This window comes from Palaemon carinicauda, chromosome 40 (genome assembly GCF_036898095.1).
Source record: "Palaemon carinicauda isolate YSFRI2023 chromosome 40, ASM3689809v2, whole genome shotgun sequence".
NCBI lineage: Eukaryota > Metazoa > Arthropoda > Malacostraca > Decapoda > Palaemonidae > Palaemon > Palaemon carinicauda.
The window spans coordinates 19,967,538-19,984,051 of NC_090764.1; the positions used below are offsets into that span (position 1 = coordinate 19,967,538).

The 16,514-nt window shown below is 48.4% G+C and overlaps 1 protein-coding gene across 3 annotated transcripts in view; it reads left to right on the top strand.

Annotated features, from left to right (window-relative positions):
* Window positions 1–16,514, top strand: part of LOC137631587 (peptidyl-prolyl cis-trans isomerase G-like) — a 94,959-nt gene that overhangs the window by 58,676 nt on the left and 19,769 nt on the right. For all 3 annotated transcript variants that reach the window (XM_068363445.1, XM_068363448.1, XM_068363447.1), the window contains one exon: window positions 4,141–4,470. In XM_068363445.1, coding sequence (XP_068219546.1) covers window positions 4,141–4,470 — 330 coding nt within the window. The remainder of the gene's footprint in view (window positions 1–4,140; window positions 4,471–16,514) is intronic.

Here is a 16,514-nt window from a genome sequence, read left to right on the forward strand (position 1 = left end):
TATGATCACATTCTCTTTTCGTGTTTTATTTCTTTCTGTGCTGAATTATATATCATATGTAATGCAATGAACAATCAGTAAGAGCAGATATTACTAATTACAGTATTAATGGAATTACAGGTAACAAAATATCGTATTTGGTTATCTTCAGATTTCGCGGTATTTTCGAATTTTCCGGAAAATCCGCGATATGTATATATATATGGGTTATGGGAAAACCCCGCGAAGTGGTGAATCCGCGATTGTCGAACCGCGAAGTAGCGAGGGTTCACTGTACCCCCGTACGGAGGAACTGGTGACGGAAGACCTGGTGGAAGGAGGGGAGTGCTCGTCTGACGACATCTCCTCCTACCGTAAGGTTCTGGCCCTAATTTAGCGGCATCACCGTTTGGATGAACCCAAGCCCTCAGCTGCAAAGGCCGTGCTCTCCGTACTGTCCAGAATGATCGACAGCCCGGTGCAACAAAAGCCCTCTTTATCTCTCCCTCTCGCTCCGGACGTGAAGTTGGGGATGGAACAGATAGACGAATACCTAGCAGGACTGGCGGAGGCCCCCAGAAGCCAGAGTTCCTCCAAGCTTCTTCCGGGCCTGAAATCCCAGAAACGTTTTTACGTCCTCGAAGTCCATCGCGGTGGACCCCGTGCGGTAGAAGCAGCGGTGACCTCGCTGAACTAGGGAGCCTCTGAAGACAGGGCCTCCACTGCCCCCGTGTGCTCTTCCCTGTCAGAAGCCTCTATGATGGAGGACATGGCACAGGACCTGGTCTACGTGTCCTCCTGGTTAGATTGGTGGTCTTGCGCTTTAGTGGGGTTTCAGGCATCCCACGACCTCTCCCTCCCGGACAATCAGGCCATGATGAGGAATCTAGTTTGTTTGGGAGGCAAGGCTTTCAAGTTTTTATCATCCCAGTCTCTGTCTGTGGCTACAAACTGGGTCCTTAGGAAGAGGGATATGGTACTGAGCAAGCTGGTGCGGAAGTTACCGGACAGAGAAGCGAGGAGACTGAGGAATTCCTCCGTGTTGGGAAATAACATTTTCCCCATCAATTTGGTGGAAGATACAATGGAGAAAGTGAGGAAAGTGAGAGACGCAGATCCTAGGCCCCCCCCCCCCATGAGGAAGTCCGCGTTTAGAAGAGCCTCAACGGACGTCCCTCACTCCTCACAGGCCACACCCTTGCTGCCTCGAAGAGAACCACCTTCAGCTCCTTGGCTTCAAGCCTCGCAGCAGCCCACCCGTAGGACCACCGCAGGCCCTCAGTCAGCCTACAGACCCTCCTGGTGTAACTCTAGGAGAGGTAGATCTGGCCGCTCCTCCAGAAGGAGGTAGGAAGAGAGGCCCCCTACTCCTTCAGGAGCCCCTAGTAGGGGGATGCCTCAGACATTTTTGGCAAGCATGGCGGGATCTCGGTGCGGATCTCTGGACGGTGACAGTCCTGAAAGAGGGCTACAGACTCCCTTTCCTAGAAGAGCCTCCCCCTCTCATCCCAGCCCACCGGGCCGAGTGGCTGGTTCCAAAGAACCCCTTGAAGAGGTCGGCACTACAGGAGGAAGCAGCGTCCATGATCGCCAAGGGAGCTTTAGAGACAGTGGAGAACCCCGGCCCGGGTTTCTTCAGCAGGCTCTTCCTTGTGGAGAAATCGACAGGAGGGTGGAGGCCGGTCATAGATCTCTCAGCTCTCAACAAGTTCGTCTCAAAGACGGCCTTCAAAATGGACACCCCCAAGACAGTGCTAGCAGCCTTGAGGGAGGGGGATTTCCTCATGTCTCTCGACCTCAAGGATGCCTATTTTCAAATCCCCGTGCACCCCTCCAGCAGGAAGTTCCTCAGAATCAAGTGGGAGTCCAGTGTCCTGCAGTTCAAAACCCTGTGCTTCGGCCTTTCGACGGCCCCGCAGGTGTTCACGAGGGTGTTCACCACGATCTCTGCATGGCCGCACGAGAAAGGCATACGACTGATCAGGTACCTGGACGACTGGTTGCTTCTTTCTGCCTCAAGGGAACAACTGAAGGAGCAAGGCGTTATGTTGCTCGACCTCTGCAGGGTATTAGGGATCATGGTCAACCATGGGAAGTCCCAACTAGTCCCCAGCACCAGAATGACTGACTTGGGGATGGTCCTGGACACCCAGTTAGTAAGAGCCTTCCCCTCAGGGGAGAGGTTAGCCAACCTGGAACATATCCTTCAACCCTTCCTGACAGGCCAACCCAGGAGGGCCAAGGACTGGCAGAAGTTACTGGGTCACCTGGTTTCGCTGGAGAAATTAGTACCGCAAGGGAGACTCAGGCTCCGCCCGGTACAGTGGACTCTGAAGGAGTCGTGGACCCAAGGCAAGGAGCCCCACAAAATTGTCCCAGTCCTCCCGAAGACGAGAGAGACCCTTCTTTGGTGGAACATCAGGTCGAACACAGAGAAGGGAATGCCCTTCGCCCCCGATCCCCCGCAGATGCTGTTGTTCACGAACGCATCGAAGGAGGGTTGGGGAGCACACCTGCTAGGGGAATCGACAAAAGGGCAGTGGTCCAGCGAGGAGGCGTCTCTCCATATAAACATCCTGGAGATGATAGCGGTTCTGAGGGCGTGTCAACAGTTCGTACACTTCCTACGAGGAAACACTGTGGCGTTAATGTGCGACAACGCCACAGTAGTGGCGTATGTAAAGAAACAGGGAGGCATGAAGTCAAGGGTTCTATGCGCCCTAGCCACGGAACTGTTGAGTGGACGACAGAAGAAGGGATAGAACTGACGGCAAGGTTCATCCCAGGAAAGAGGAACGTGATGGCCGACGGTCTCAGCAGGGCGGGTCAAGTGATAGGTTCAGAGTGGCCCCTACACCCGGAAGTAGCTCGGGCAGTCATCCTAATGTGGGGCTCCCCAGTGATAGACTTATTGTTATTATTATTATTATTGTTGTTGTTGTTAATAAAATTATTATTGTTATTATTATTAATCATTATTATTATTATTATTACTGTACAGTATTATTATCATTATTTATTATTATTACGGTATTGTACTTAATCTACGTAAGAAAATACCTTGTGAGGACCGCAAAATTCCGCCCTCAGATCAAAAATTTATTCGTCTCAGGCTGGGTGAAGAAACCGGTCTCGAAGAACTCTATCTCTTTCTGGCTGCGAGAGGTGATAAAGAGGGCCTACGAGGCTTCTGGGACTCCTCTCCCAGGAAAACCAAGGCCACATGATATTAGAGGTCTGAGCACCTCCCTGGCCTTCGAGAAAAACATGGCTGTGGGAAAGATCCTGAAGGCTGGGACCTGGTCTAGACAGTCCACCTTCACGGAACACTATCTCAAAGATTGCTCGAGAAAATCCTTGGACAGATTTTCCATTGGCCCAATTATTTCGGCCCTTCAAGAGATCTAAGGTCACGGCCCTAGGGTAACCGGGGGCGTTAATGCCAAGAGACATTAGTTCTTTCCTTAACCTTACCCCCTTTCCTTCTTTCCCCGGACCGTCCGGCACAGGAAGATGTTGAAAAGACCTTAGTCACTGGAAGGAACGCCCTTCAAGAGGACATGTATCGGAGTTGGTTTTGAAAAGGTGAGCCATTAGAGACACAGTGAGTTTTTTGGATAGTTTCCCCTACTTTTCGTGCAGTTTTCTAGTGGTCGTAGAACCAAGACCTCCTTAGAGGTTCCCTCTCTCGCGTGCCTCCCCGACGACTTCTGGTCCCTGCAGGACACTCCCACCTCCTAAAGTGTAAGTCTCCTAAGAAGGTAGTTCTAGGTAAGTAACCTTGTTGGAACAAATCACAAATTTTTAAGTAATTTGTATTTTTCCTAACACTTACCTAGAACTACCTTCGGGTTATGGCCCACCCATCCTTCCCCGAGAACCTGCAGGGTCAAGTAGTACCTGTTCCAACGAAACTTACTGACGATTCGACGACCTGAGCTAGCACGCTTCCCGACCCCGGGTCGCCTCAAGGCACATATCACACTGCCTGAGGTTGACCCCGTAGAAAACGGAAAGAGGGTAAACTATACAAAAAAGCTGGTCGGTTAGGTAGAGTTACCAGTAACTCCTAAGAAGGTAGTTCTAGGTAAGTATGTTAGGAAAAATACAAATTACTTGAAAATTTGTGATTTAATGTGCCTTTTTTTTTAAATTTTACAGCGACAGGATTCTTCAAGTGACTCAGATGAGGAAGAAAAGTCGAAAGGTAAAAAAAAGAAGAAAAAGAAGAAAGTAAAGAAACCTCAAGGAAAGCAAAATAAAGATAAGGAAGGAAGCAGTAGTTCTAATAGCAGTAGCAGCTCCTCCTCAAGCTCATCAAGCAGCAGCAGCAGTGGTAGCAGTAGCTCAAGCAGCAGTAGTAGTAGCAGTAGTTCATCAGAAAATGAAACTGAACAAGGGAAGGAAAAAACAAAATCAAAGAAAAAACCTAAAGTCAAAGTTGAGAAGATGGAAGATGATTCAAAACCAGATACTGGAAAAGAAGAGGAGGTAAGTTATAGCTTTTCTGTATTTTATATAATTAGTCTTTGTCACTACAACAATGATATTTTGTCTCTAGCCATGTGTTTTGTATCTAATACTGTATCTGCTTTTTATCTACTTATTGTTCCGTAACCGAAATACAAACCACGCTATTTAAATAAGGTTTTTAAATATAAAACTCACCCGCTGGTTATATAATGGCTAAAGTCCCTACGCCTCGGCAGGAAATTCAAAATCTCTTGCGCAGCTTAGCGCAGATATGCCAGGTGTACCCCAGCGCCCTCGCGGTACAACAGGTAGAACTATACTCAACCACTTCAGATTTTTTTCTGCCGCCATAGCTGGTTGTACTATTGGAAATTCTCTCTCGTTTTCTTACTCTGTTTGGACGTTATTTGGTGATGTATTAACGTTTTTGAGTTTTGGCTTTTGCATATTTGTTTTATTTGATCTGTGATCACGTATTTATAACTTAAAAGGTAGGGTTATAAGGTTTTCAACCTATTTTTAACCTCACGAAAGCATAGGGGCGAAATGTAAACATTTCGACCATTGATGACGTCACAGCCTCTTCCGTAGGCTAAAAGTCTGTCTTGGTTTTTACAAAGAATATAAGTGAATATGCTTTTAGAGTACAGTATTAAGTTATAAATTAAATTAAAAGAGTTTTGAGAAAATTTTATCCTTTTAATAGTTTTCTTTAGATAATCTTCGATCTGTTTACAAAGATTAACTAGCGTTCAGTTTATTTTTGTTACGCAGTAGTCAGTATCGTTACGATATTACAATATATTGTAGCGATTTTATGAATAGTACTTTCCTCTTACTTCTCAAGTTTTTAAATTGTACTTAATAAAAGGAACATTTTATTTTGCAATTAATTGGTTCTTTCAGTATTTTTTTCTTAGTCAGAGATTAAAGGAAGTTACAGTTCATTTTATTTTATACGATGCAGTATTCTTTACAATCGTCGTAGCGCACGATTCTATGTATCGTTGTTGCTTTGGTTGTTGTCGGAATACTAAAATTGTTCGTATATTATTTGTAGATGTTCCAATGATGCGAGTGATGATTCATCTTCTATTGGAACCCCTTAATTTAAGGGTTTATTTTAATTTATAAATATATCTATTAAGGTTTTGCTATTTAATATTTTGTTACATTTATATGGGATTCGGTACTTTTGCACTCCCATTCAAACAATTGTCCAGTGACAGAATTATAAGTCTCTCCCTACGGAGTTCATTTCCTTTGCGAGAGTGTATACTTTGGTTTTCAGGTAATTATGAAACTATCTTTGTGCCAAAGAGTAAAGTGCAAATTTTTTAGTGATAAATTGTGCAGTGAATTTTATTCAGTGGAGAGTGCTTCTATTCGGACCTGTCGTTATCCTAGCCTTAGACTTCTGTCGAGCTCCCGGACCCAGGGGAGAAGTTAAGTCGAACGGCGAAAGGAATCGAGAGGGTAACCAGGCGTTACAGTCTTTTAAGACCCGAACTGAAGTCCTCTCGAGCGTTTTCTGTCGATCACCAGAACGCTCACCCTCGCTATAGATAAAGCGAGGTATTAGTGTTTTCAAAGGCGCTAAGCTGAAAACAAAATTAGATTCGTTCTGCGTGTGTTACGTTTCATGCGGCGCAGACGCAGTGCCGCCACCTCCACCTGATGGGTGTCTTCTCTCGACAGTGGCAAGCGCTATGGATCGACGAAGATAATGCTGAATACGTTTCGCCTAAGGTTGATCCTTGATCTTTGTAGTTAGGCATGAAACAGCATCTATCTTTGTTGTGACATTAAAAGACTTGGCTGTTGCTACCCAAGCTCTATTCAACTTAAACTTCAGTAGATTATTCCCTGAAACAATCATGAACATAATTAGCAGACCCCATAATAAATGTAATACAAACTATGTTAGATCCTCAAAGTAAATCTAATGAAACCAAATAGATACAAATGGAATAAACAAAAGGAAATACAAAAGAAACAGAGAATTACTTGATAAGTTGCTTTGACTGTCCCTCCATCAGGTAAGTAAACAAAGTATGAAAAGATCACCAGACAAAAGGTTCAGTGTGAGGTATGAAAGAGCAAAAGGACAAAACAATATTATAACATTATTCCCCTCTAGATATAAAATTGGTTACATCACTTCATAAGTAATCAATCCCACCCATATCGGTTCGGAGCCCTTGACACCTGGGTTGATCTACGTACTGGAGGTGATGCAGCCTCTGTTCTAATTTCAGTTTCTGGGTGAAGTCCCATACCTTCTGGAAACTCTTGATCGGTTGTTGTGGGTGACACTGGGGATTGAGATGGTATGGCCTCTGGTGACAATGAAACAGAAGGTAGTTATTGATTTTCAGAAACAGAATTATCCCTAGGGCATGGGGCCAAGTCACGTAAGGAAACCATTGACTATTGTCTGCTGGGATGTCTAATGTTAGCATATGTTGGGTTAGCAGATAATAGTTCAACTTCATCCACTAGGGGTTCATTTTTGCTTGTTCTGACAAATTTCCTCAATAATACCGGTCCTGACGACATAAGCCACGAAGGCAGAGAGCTCCCCGAGGATGAGCGGCGTTGAAATCCATAAAAGCGTTCATGGGGTGTGACATTAGTTGCTGTCGACAGAAGGGATCTAAGTGAATGTACCACATCAGTGAGTACTAATTCCCAGTGCTGATCGGGAAGATTTCGAGACCTGAGTGCCAACTGGATTGCCTTCCATACAGTACCATTGAGCCGCTCCACTTGCCCATTACCGATCGGATGAAAAGGGGTAGTTCGACTTGTTGCAACTCCCTTCTGTGCGAGATAGGTTTTGAGCTCCCTAGACATGAATGAGGTTCCTTGATCCGAATGTATATACTGAGGCATCCCACACAGGCTGAATATTTGTTCTAAGCACTTGATCACTGTAGTTGTGTTCATGTTGGGACATGGAAAAGCGAAAGGAAAACAGGAATATTCATCAACCACAATAAGTAGATATGGGTTGCGCGAGGCCGTCGGAAATGGTCCTTTAAAGTCAATGCTTAATCTCTCCATTGGTTGTGTCGCCTTGATGAGTGTTCCTTCTTGGAATTTGTAGAATCTTGGTTTCACTTCTGCACATATCCTGCAAGAGGCACAGACCTTCTTAACGTCCTCAGTGGAAAAAGGAAGATTTTTCGATCTCACAAAGTGCAACAAGCGAGTCACTCCTGGATGGCACAGATTCCCATGTAGTTCAGTGAGGGTAGATGACGTAGAAACCACGGAACCGCAAAAAGCTCGGGTGAAGGCATCAGGAACCACATTCTCTTTACCGGGGCGATAATGTACTGTATAACTGAAGGCTGCGAGTTCTATCCGCCATTCCTGGATCTTATTATTCTTAACTTTATTGCGTTTCCTGTTATCAAACATGAAGGCCACAGAACGTTGGTCTGTAACGAGATCAAAGTGTTGTCTAGCAAGAAAGTGACTCCACTTACGTACAGCCTCCACGATAGCTATGGCTTCCTTCTCTACGATGTGATAGTGAATTTCACTTCCTTGTAAAGTCCTAGACATGAAGGCCACAGGTCTGCCATTCTGATTGAGTACTGCTGAGACTGCTACTTCCGAGGCATCACATTCGACCTCAAAAGGCAAATTGTCATCCACAGAGTGTAGCGTTGCTCCTTCAAGTTCTTGTTTGAGTAGTTCGAAAGCCTGCAAAGCTTCTTCATCTAAAGGAAATTTCTTTACTCTTGCCAGTGGTTGAATCTTAGCAGAAAAATTCTGTATCCATTTAGCGTAATAAGCAAACATACCCATTGCCCTCTTTAAAGATCCTTGACTAGTGGGAGGTGGTAGTTCTTGTAGAGGCCGGAGTCTTTCCATGTCAGGCTTTATTACACCATTCCCCACACAGTAGCCAAGAATATTAATGGTACGCACAGATTTAATAGTTTTAGTAGCATTGAGAGTTAGGTTCCTCTTGTTGATGACCTCAAGAAAGCGCTGCACGTTCTGATCATGTTGTTCTTGAGTGTCCAGCAATAGTGATATTGTCCAAATATGGGAAAGCACCTTGTAAGTTTTCTTCTTTCACCAACTTATCCATAGTTTGTTGGAAGGCTGCAACTCCATTGGTAACTCCGAAAGGTACTCTACAGAACTGGTACAGGCGTCCGTTGGCTTCAAAAGCTTTATACTTCTTGTCTGATTCCTTTAGTGGTACTTGGTGGTAAGCGCTTTTCAAGTCAAAAGTCGAAAATACGCAATATGTTGAGAGTTCATTAACCATGGTGTCAATCCTTGGTAATAGATAAGCATCCAGTTCTGTAAACAGATTTATAGTTTGCGAATAATCAACACACATCCTTTTCTTATGCCGATTAAAGGAATCCTTAACCACCACAACTTGAGCTCTCCATAGTGATAAGCTATCCTCAATAGCACCCTCAGCCAAGAGACGACTAGTCTCCGCTTCAGTGAATTCTTTGTCATCTTTACAGTAATGTCTTGATTTAGTGACAATTGGCTTACAATTAGGTAACAAATGCTGGAAGATAGAAGGTTCATCCACAGCAGCGGCTGCCAACGAACAGTAGGGCTTAGCACCAGATAAGTTGAGCGCTGGTTTCGGCCCACCGTATTCAATAGTCACTTTCTGATGCTGCTCTTGGAAGTCCTGACCAAGTAATACTCCTGAACATAAATCCTTCATTACTGCTAGACGCGTGGATGGATAAGTTTCTCCATTAAGATGAAGAGTCAAGTCTACATTGACATAACCTGGAGAGTTTGTATGCAAAGATTTCTGTGCTAAAGCGACGTCTTTATCAGTGGGATGTATTGGTAGCTTTAATTCCCACGCTACATCTTCATCTATATAACTGTCATCACTGCACGAGTTGACAAAGGCTGTCAACTTCCGTCCTTTAATTGTTGTCGAGGTAGCTGCCCGATAGAGGCTCTGAGGAAAAGAGGTACCAGCATTAGCTGCAAGAACAGATGACTGTGAGGGATCAAATACTGTAGCTGTTGTAGATTTACCTCCATATGTAGATTAGACAGGCACGCTTTTGCAAGGCTTTGATTACAAAGGTTCTTCCACACGGTTGGGTGACAGATCATAAGATGTTGAAAGAGTAAAGACTCATGAAGTTAGAGCTGTAGAAACTTCTGTAACTTTTAAACTAAACTGTTCTCTGCAAAGCATCTCGTATACAGCCTTGTGAAGGGGTAATCCTGTATTCGCCTTGCATTACTTTTACCGTGTCCAGTCTCTTTATGAAGACGTCTACGTTTTGGGATCACTTGCAACAACGAGTACAGTAGTAGGTGAAACATTCTCCACTACATTTCCCTAAATTCCTAGTACCCCTGTTCTTCTCTTGGAACTGTTATGTATATTTTTATGATTGTACGTGAAGATTGGTCAGCAGTCTTCCGCAATCTTTGACCTAGTCAGGTGGTCATTTTGTTCCTAGAGAGCGCCCGGAACAAGGGTATTAGTTGAGGTCCTGTCATGTTATAGGTGATTGTACCATTTGACAGCTCCTAGAGATCATCAGCCCCGAGTGGGTCACTGGATCTCCTAAGGATAGCAGACAAAATGAGGCAGAGCATTGCTGTCAGCTTCCTTATCAGGTTAGAACCGCTTAAGTTGTTTATGTAACTCTTAAGTGAATTTCCAATTATGCAGCTGTCTCTGACCTGCCACCAATGGGTGTCAATCAGCCATTATATAACCAGCGGGTAAGTTTTTTATTTAAAAATTATATTTTCATAATAAAATAAATTTTTGAATATACTTACCCGCTGGTTATATAAGTTTTAGACCCACCCTCCTCCCCTCTAGAGACCATGGGGCATGGAAAATCTGAATTGGTTGAGTATAGTTCTACCTGTTGTACCACGAGGACGCTGGGGTACACCTGGCATATCTGCGCTAAGCTGCGCAAGAAATTTTGAATTTCTTGCCGAGGCGTAGGGACTTTAGCCATGATATAACCAGCGGGTAAGTATATTCAAAAATTTATTTTATTATGAAAATATCATATTACTTTTGGCATAGCTGAAATGACGAGCCATTACATTTTTAACGAGGGTTTGCTAGCGAGGGGGTAGGGGAGGGGTAGCTAGCTACCCCTCCTCCCTCACACACCGGTGAACTAGTTCACTTTGCTTTTGGCTCGGGTGATGAACAGACGTGTCTGCTCTCACCCTCGCGTATTGACAGCCTTAATCTTTTTTGCTTTTTCTTTCAGTTGTGTGTTTGGAAGTTGGCCTCTCTCTTTATCATGCGGAAGTGCCCCGGGTTACCAGACCGCCCTTGTGGGACATATGTCGGCGGTCAAGACGGACCCTCACACCTTGTGTCCGTTCTGCAGGGGCCAACAGTGTGATAAGGATAAAGTTTGTTGTGAGTGCAGGGAGTGGTCTACCTCTCCGTGGGAGAGGTTTTCCCGGTGCCGAAAGAAGAAGTCCAAGTGGGATCTTTCTCCTTCAAGGATCTCCTTGAAGAAGGAAATCTCCAAGGACTCTTCTTTCGTTGCCCGAACCTCCTCCGAAGCTCCCACTCGATCGGTCTCTCCCGAGAGGCCGTCGAGTGGTAGCGTAGGCCGTACTTTTGTTGACCGACCTCGGGGTTCGGGAGAGGGAGTTGCCTCCCATAGCGAGGCAGCTCCTCCTCCTACTCCGGGGGAGGATTTATCTATGAATGTTGCTAATGATGATTTATTGCAGCTTTGGGCTTCCTTGGGGCTTAAGGGTTCGCCCTCCAGGGAAGCCCTGTTTGACCTTATCCAGTTGGGAGCAGCTGTCAAACAGTCGCCGGTGATAGCGGAGGTTGACCCTCTGTCTATCGTCGACGTTGTTGTGGCAGAGGCTTCCGGCGAGTTGGGTCAATCCTCTGCCTTGGGTGCTGATGTTGCTGAAGGCTTGGTTCATCCCTACGAACATCCTCCGAGGGAGGGGCCAAATCCAACGGTCTCTCCTGCAGGTGATTCTCCCCCTCGGGGGAGTTCACTAACAGCGACTCCTCTTCGGAGGACTGACGATGGTGTTCCTGATGCCCCCAGAGGACGTATCCGACGCAAGGCTCATCTTCCCCTTCGCCGTAGAGGCCTTCCTTCTCCCCACAAGGGCGTTGGGAGGCGCCTTTTCGGCTCCTCGCCTTCGCAGTCCCCTACAGAGGATCCTCCTCACCGTGCTTTGACCATTGCAGCTGCATCACTGGACCTCTCTGCAGATCGTTCGCGATCTCCTTCGCCTGCCAGACCTGCTGACCTTCCTTCTCCGTTCCTGGCAGCTGACGCGCTGTGGGCGCCCACGCACCCCGTTTTCCAACGGGCACCGGTCCGTTCGGGGCAAAAGGGGCTTGCTCACAATGTGGGCAAGTCCTTTAAGTGCCAGGTATCCCCTGCGCGCTCGCCTGTTCCTGATGTTCCTGAGACAACGACCAAGAGATATCCTATGCCAGGGACAACGCGCCAGCGAGCTCCTGCTGCAGAATCTACGCGCCAGCGCTCTCACTGATCTCCTGCTCGTCAGTGCTCACCTACGCGCCACCGATCTCCTACTCGCCAGCGCACAGCTGCACGCCCTGATCCTGTTACGCGCCACGCGTGCCCACGATCTCCTGTGCGCCCGCAATCTCCAGCTCGCCAGCGCTCTTCACCTGCGCGCCCTCGATCTCCGGATCTGAGCACAGGAAAGAAGAGTCATCCCTCGCCTTCTCGCCAACGCGCCCTTGGAACTCGCCCACCCATCAGCCCTTGCCTGCGCACCATCGCGCGCCGTCACCTTCGCGCGCACAGGTTCCAGTCCCTACCATGCGCCCTTCGAGAGGCTTCCGAGATCCAGCGCGTCCACGAGCAGTCTCCTCCTCGCCCTCTGTCTTCACAAGACCACGCACCTGCGCGCACACGCGCACCATCTCCTGCTCGCCATCACTCCCCAGCACGCACTTGCGCCCACGAGCCTGCTCGCCGTAGATCACCTACGTGCCCACGCGCACCGTCACCTGTGCGCAGTCACACACCTGCGCGCCATCGCTCTCCTGTGCGCCATCGCTCGCCTGTGCGCCGTTGCTCGCCTGCTCGCCAGCACTCGCCCGCGCGCCCACTCTCTCCCGCACGAACCTGGGATTATTCCCTTGCGCGAGCGCCATCGCGATTCCCACCGGGTTTCGCAACACGAGCTACCGAACGAGTTGTCAGGAACGAGAGTAGCTAGGTCGTCTTCACACGCACACACGCAAGCGCAAACCAGCGCGCTCGCAGGAGGAGAGGGGATCTTCAGATAGGTCCAGGCACCCATTTTCTTCCCTTTCTTTCCAGGCAGGCCATGTTGTAGTCTCTACTCCAAAGGATCGCCCAATTCCCTTTCCTCCAGAGGGAGTCTCTGACACTGCGTCTGTCAGTAAGCAGCCATGGTTTGAGTCCCTTATCAGAGCTGTCGTCCAGGCTGTTAAGCCTGCCTTCTCTGATTTGGGCCCCAAACCAAGGGCAGCTCCGACCCCACTGAAGAGGAAGAGAGGAGTAGAGGTCGTGGTGACTTCTCCTCGGGTCAAGCTGGCTCCTAAGAAGTCCGTCAGGAAGGCTCCTTCCCCCCCGCAGACGTTTTCTCCATCCCCTGTGGACGAGGATTTTCCGTCTTCAGGGGGAGTCTTCCGAGGTGAGACCTCCTCCCACCGCACCAATGGGAGCAACCCCACCTCGAGCAGGAGAATCGTCCCGTGTTGGGGCGGAGAAGAGCCCTCAGACTTCATTGCTGGAGTCCTGTATCCCTCCTAGGAGGAACCGAAGGACTTGAAGACCATCCTGAAGTCTTCCTCCAGGATTCGACCAGAGCCAACGAGACCCTCGGAGAACGTCCACGTGTCCCCCCAAGAAGAGCCTTTGGGGTCGGGAGACTTCGCTGCCAGTTCTCCAGGGGGAGAGCAGCAAGAGTCAGAGCATGCCTTCTGGCAGGTCTTGACTCTGATGAGGAATCTCAACAAGTTTCCGGACCCTGAGATTCCTCCTCGTGAGGGCAAGGACACAGTCCTGGACTGAGTCTTTGGCACTCAGAAACCCACTAAGGCCAGTGTGGCTCTGCCCTGGTCCCAAGGGGTTAAGAGTGCCAGGGATAAGGTTGAGGGCTAGCTCTCCGAGCTCGCCTCCTCCAGCCGTTCCACTGCTGGCAACAAGCTCCTCCCGCCTCCTCGTGTCCACCAGCGGAGGTATTTTGAGATCATGGAGGAGTCTTGTTTAGCTCTTCCGTTGCACCACTCTGTGGAAGAGCTTACCAAGGGAGTTCCTCTTGATAGACTCTCTAGCCGGCAAGTGACTTTCTCGGCGACAGAGATCCTAAACCAGGAGAAGGTCGCGAAGTGTGCCAAGCAGGCTACTTCGTGGCTGGATGTCTGGTTGGGGTCTCTGGGCATCCTTTTGCGATCCGAGGATCTGTCCAAGGAAAGCACTAGGAAGGCCCTGGAGACCTTCCTCCTCTCGGAAACCCGCACCATTGAGTTTCTGGCCCACCAAGTCTCGAACTTGTGGGCCAATTCGATCTTGAAACAACGTGATGTGGTGGTAGAGAGGTTCCATTCAAAGGTCTCAACCGTCGAAGTCAGCAAGCTCAGATACTCTTCTCTTATGGGAAAGAGCCTGTTTGAGCCCAAGGATGTGGAACAGGCAGCTGAGAGGTGGAGGAAATCCAATCAGGATTCTCTCCTCCAAAGGGCTCTCACATCGAAGCCCTACAAACCTCCAGCACCTCAACAACAACCTCGCCAGTCCAAGACGACGAAACCGGCAGCAGCAGCGAAGACAATGGTGTCCAAACAGCAGCCCTTTCCTGTCAAAGACAAGAGAGGCAAGAATCCTAGGGGGAGCGGCCGAGGCCGCAAACGCTAGGATTGGCAATCCCCCTACATGTCCACCAGTGGGGGGATGCCTACAAAGTTGCGCAATTAGGTGGCAGCAACTCAGGGACGATTCCTGGACGGTTTCTGTAATCAGTCAAGGATATCGCCTCCCGTTCATAACATCTCTTCCTCCCCTGACAGCGAATCCAGTGTCGTTGAGCTCCTATGCCATGGGATCGGCAAAGGGGCTAGCCCGACGGGAAGAAGTCGAGACCATGCTAAAGAAGGATGCTCTCCAAGAGGTCGCCGACGGGTCCCCAGGCTTCTTCAGTCGACTCTTTCTTGTAAAGAAGGCGTCTGGAGGCTGGAGACCAGTCATCGACCTCTCGGCTCTGAACAGGTTTGTCAAACAAACTCCGTTCAGCATAGAGACAGCAGACACGGTCAGACTTGCAGTGAGACCACAAGACTTCATGTGTACACTGGATCTGAAGGACCCGTACTTCCAGATCCCAATCCATCCGTCTTCAGGGAAGTACTTAAAATTCAGCCTAGACGACAAGATCCACCAGTTCAAGGTGCTGTGTTTCGGTCTCTCCACAGCACCTCAGGTTTTCACCAGAGTGTTCACCCTGATCTCTTCGTGGGCACACAGGATCGGCATTCGTCTACTCCGTTATCTGGATGACTGGCTGATCCTGGCAGACTCGGAGTCGACCCTTCTTCGACACCGAGACAAGCTTCTGGGACTTTGCCAAGATCTAGGGATCATGGTAAATCTCGAGAAGTCTTCTCTGCTTCCATCTCAACGACTGGTATGTCTAGGCATGATCTTGGACACCAATCTCCACAAAGCCTTTCCATCAGACGACAGGATAGCAAGGCTGAGGAGGGTCGCAGATCCTTTCCTCAGACAAGAAGAACTCTGAGCCCAATTTTGGTTACGTCTCCTCGGTCACCTTTCCTCTCTGGCCCGTCTAGTTCCAAATGGGCGCCTCAGGATGAGATCCGTGCAATGGCGGCTCAAGTCTCGGTGGAATCAAGGTCACGATTCCCCGGACATTTTGGTTTCTATGGATCCTGCGGAACGGACGGACCTTCAATGGTGGGTGACAGACAAAAACCTCCGAAAGGGAGTGGCTCTTCTCGACCTCCCCCCGGATTTGATGCTGTTCTCAGACGCCTCAAAAGAAGGGTGGGGGTCCCCACGTTCTGAACCACAGGACCTCAGGACTGTGGTCAGAATCAGAAAAGTGCCTCCACATAAACCTGCTAGAGATGAAGGCCGTCTATCTGGCTCTTCAACAGTTCCGACAGTACCTGGCGGGTCACTCCGTGGTGGTGATGAGCGACAACACCACGGTAGTGGATTACATCAACAAGCAGGGAGGTACCTTTTCACAACAACTATCCCATCTTGCAGTAGAGATACTGAGATGGACCGAAGTCCACTTGATTCCATTATTGGCTCGCTTCATTCCGGGCAAAAGGAATGTGCTCGCCGACAGTCTAAGCAGACCATCCCAGATAGTGAGTACCGAGTGGTCTTTGGATCCTCTAGTAGCCAACAAAGTCCTGACTTTGTGGGGTTCCCCGACGGTGGATCTGTTCGCGACAGCCTTGAATTTCAAGCTTCCGCTATACTGCTCCCCAGTCCCGGACCCCAACGCTCTCTGGCAAGATGGCTTCCAGCAACGGTGGGACAACATCGATGTTTATGCCTTTCCCCCGTTCTGTCTGATAAGGGTGCTCAACAAGACCAGAATATCGGTCAACCTGTCAATGACCTTAATAGCTCCGCTATGGCATCACGCAGTGGTTCCCGGACCTTCTGCAGCTCCTGACGGAACTCCCTAGAGAACTCCCTCCTCGACACGAGCTACTCAAGCAACCACACGCCAACATATTCCACAAAGCCGTAGCATCGCTACGGCTTCACGCCAGGAGACTATCCAGCATCTCCTCACAGAGAGAGGCTTTTCGCAACAAGTTGAGGAAAGGATGTCTTGACACCTGCGAAAGTCATCCGCAGGAGTCTACCAGGTGAAGTGGAGAGCCTTCTGTGGTTGGTGTCGTGGAAGGGGTATCTCTCCTCTCGATCCCACTATTCCAGCAATAGCGGAGTTTCTTGTGTACTGTACTTTAATATTCTAACATTTTAATATTTGTGCCTGTTTTAGTTTAGGGTACTGTAGTACATGCATTAAGTGTTCTGTAC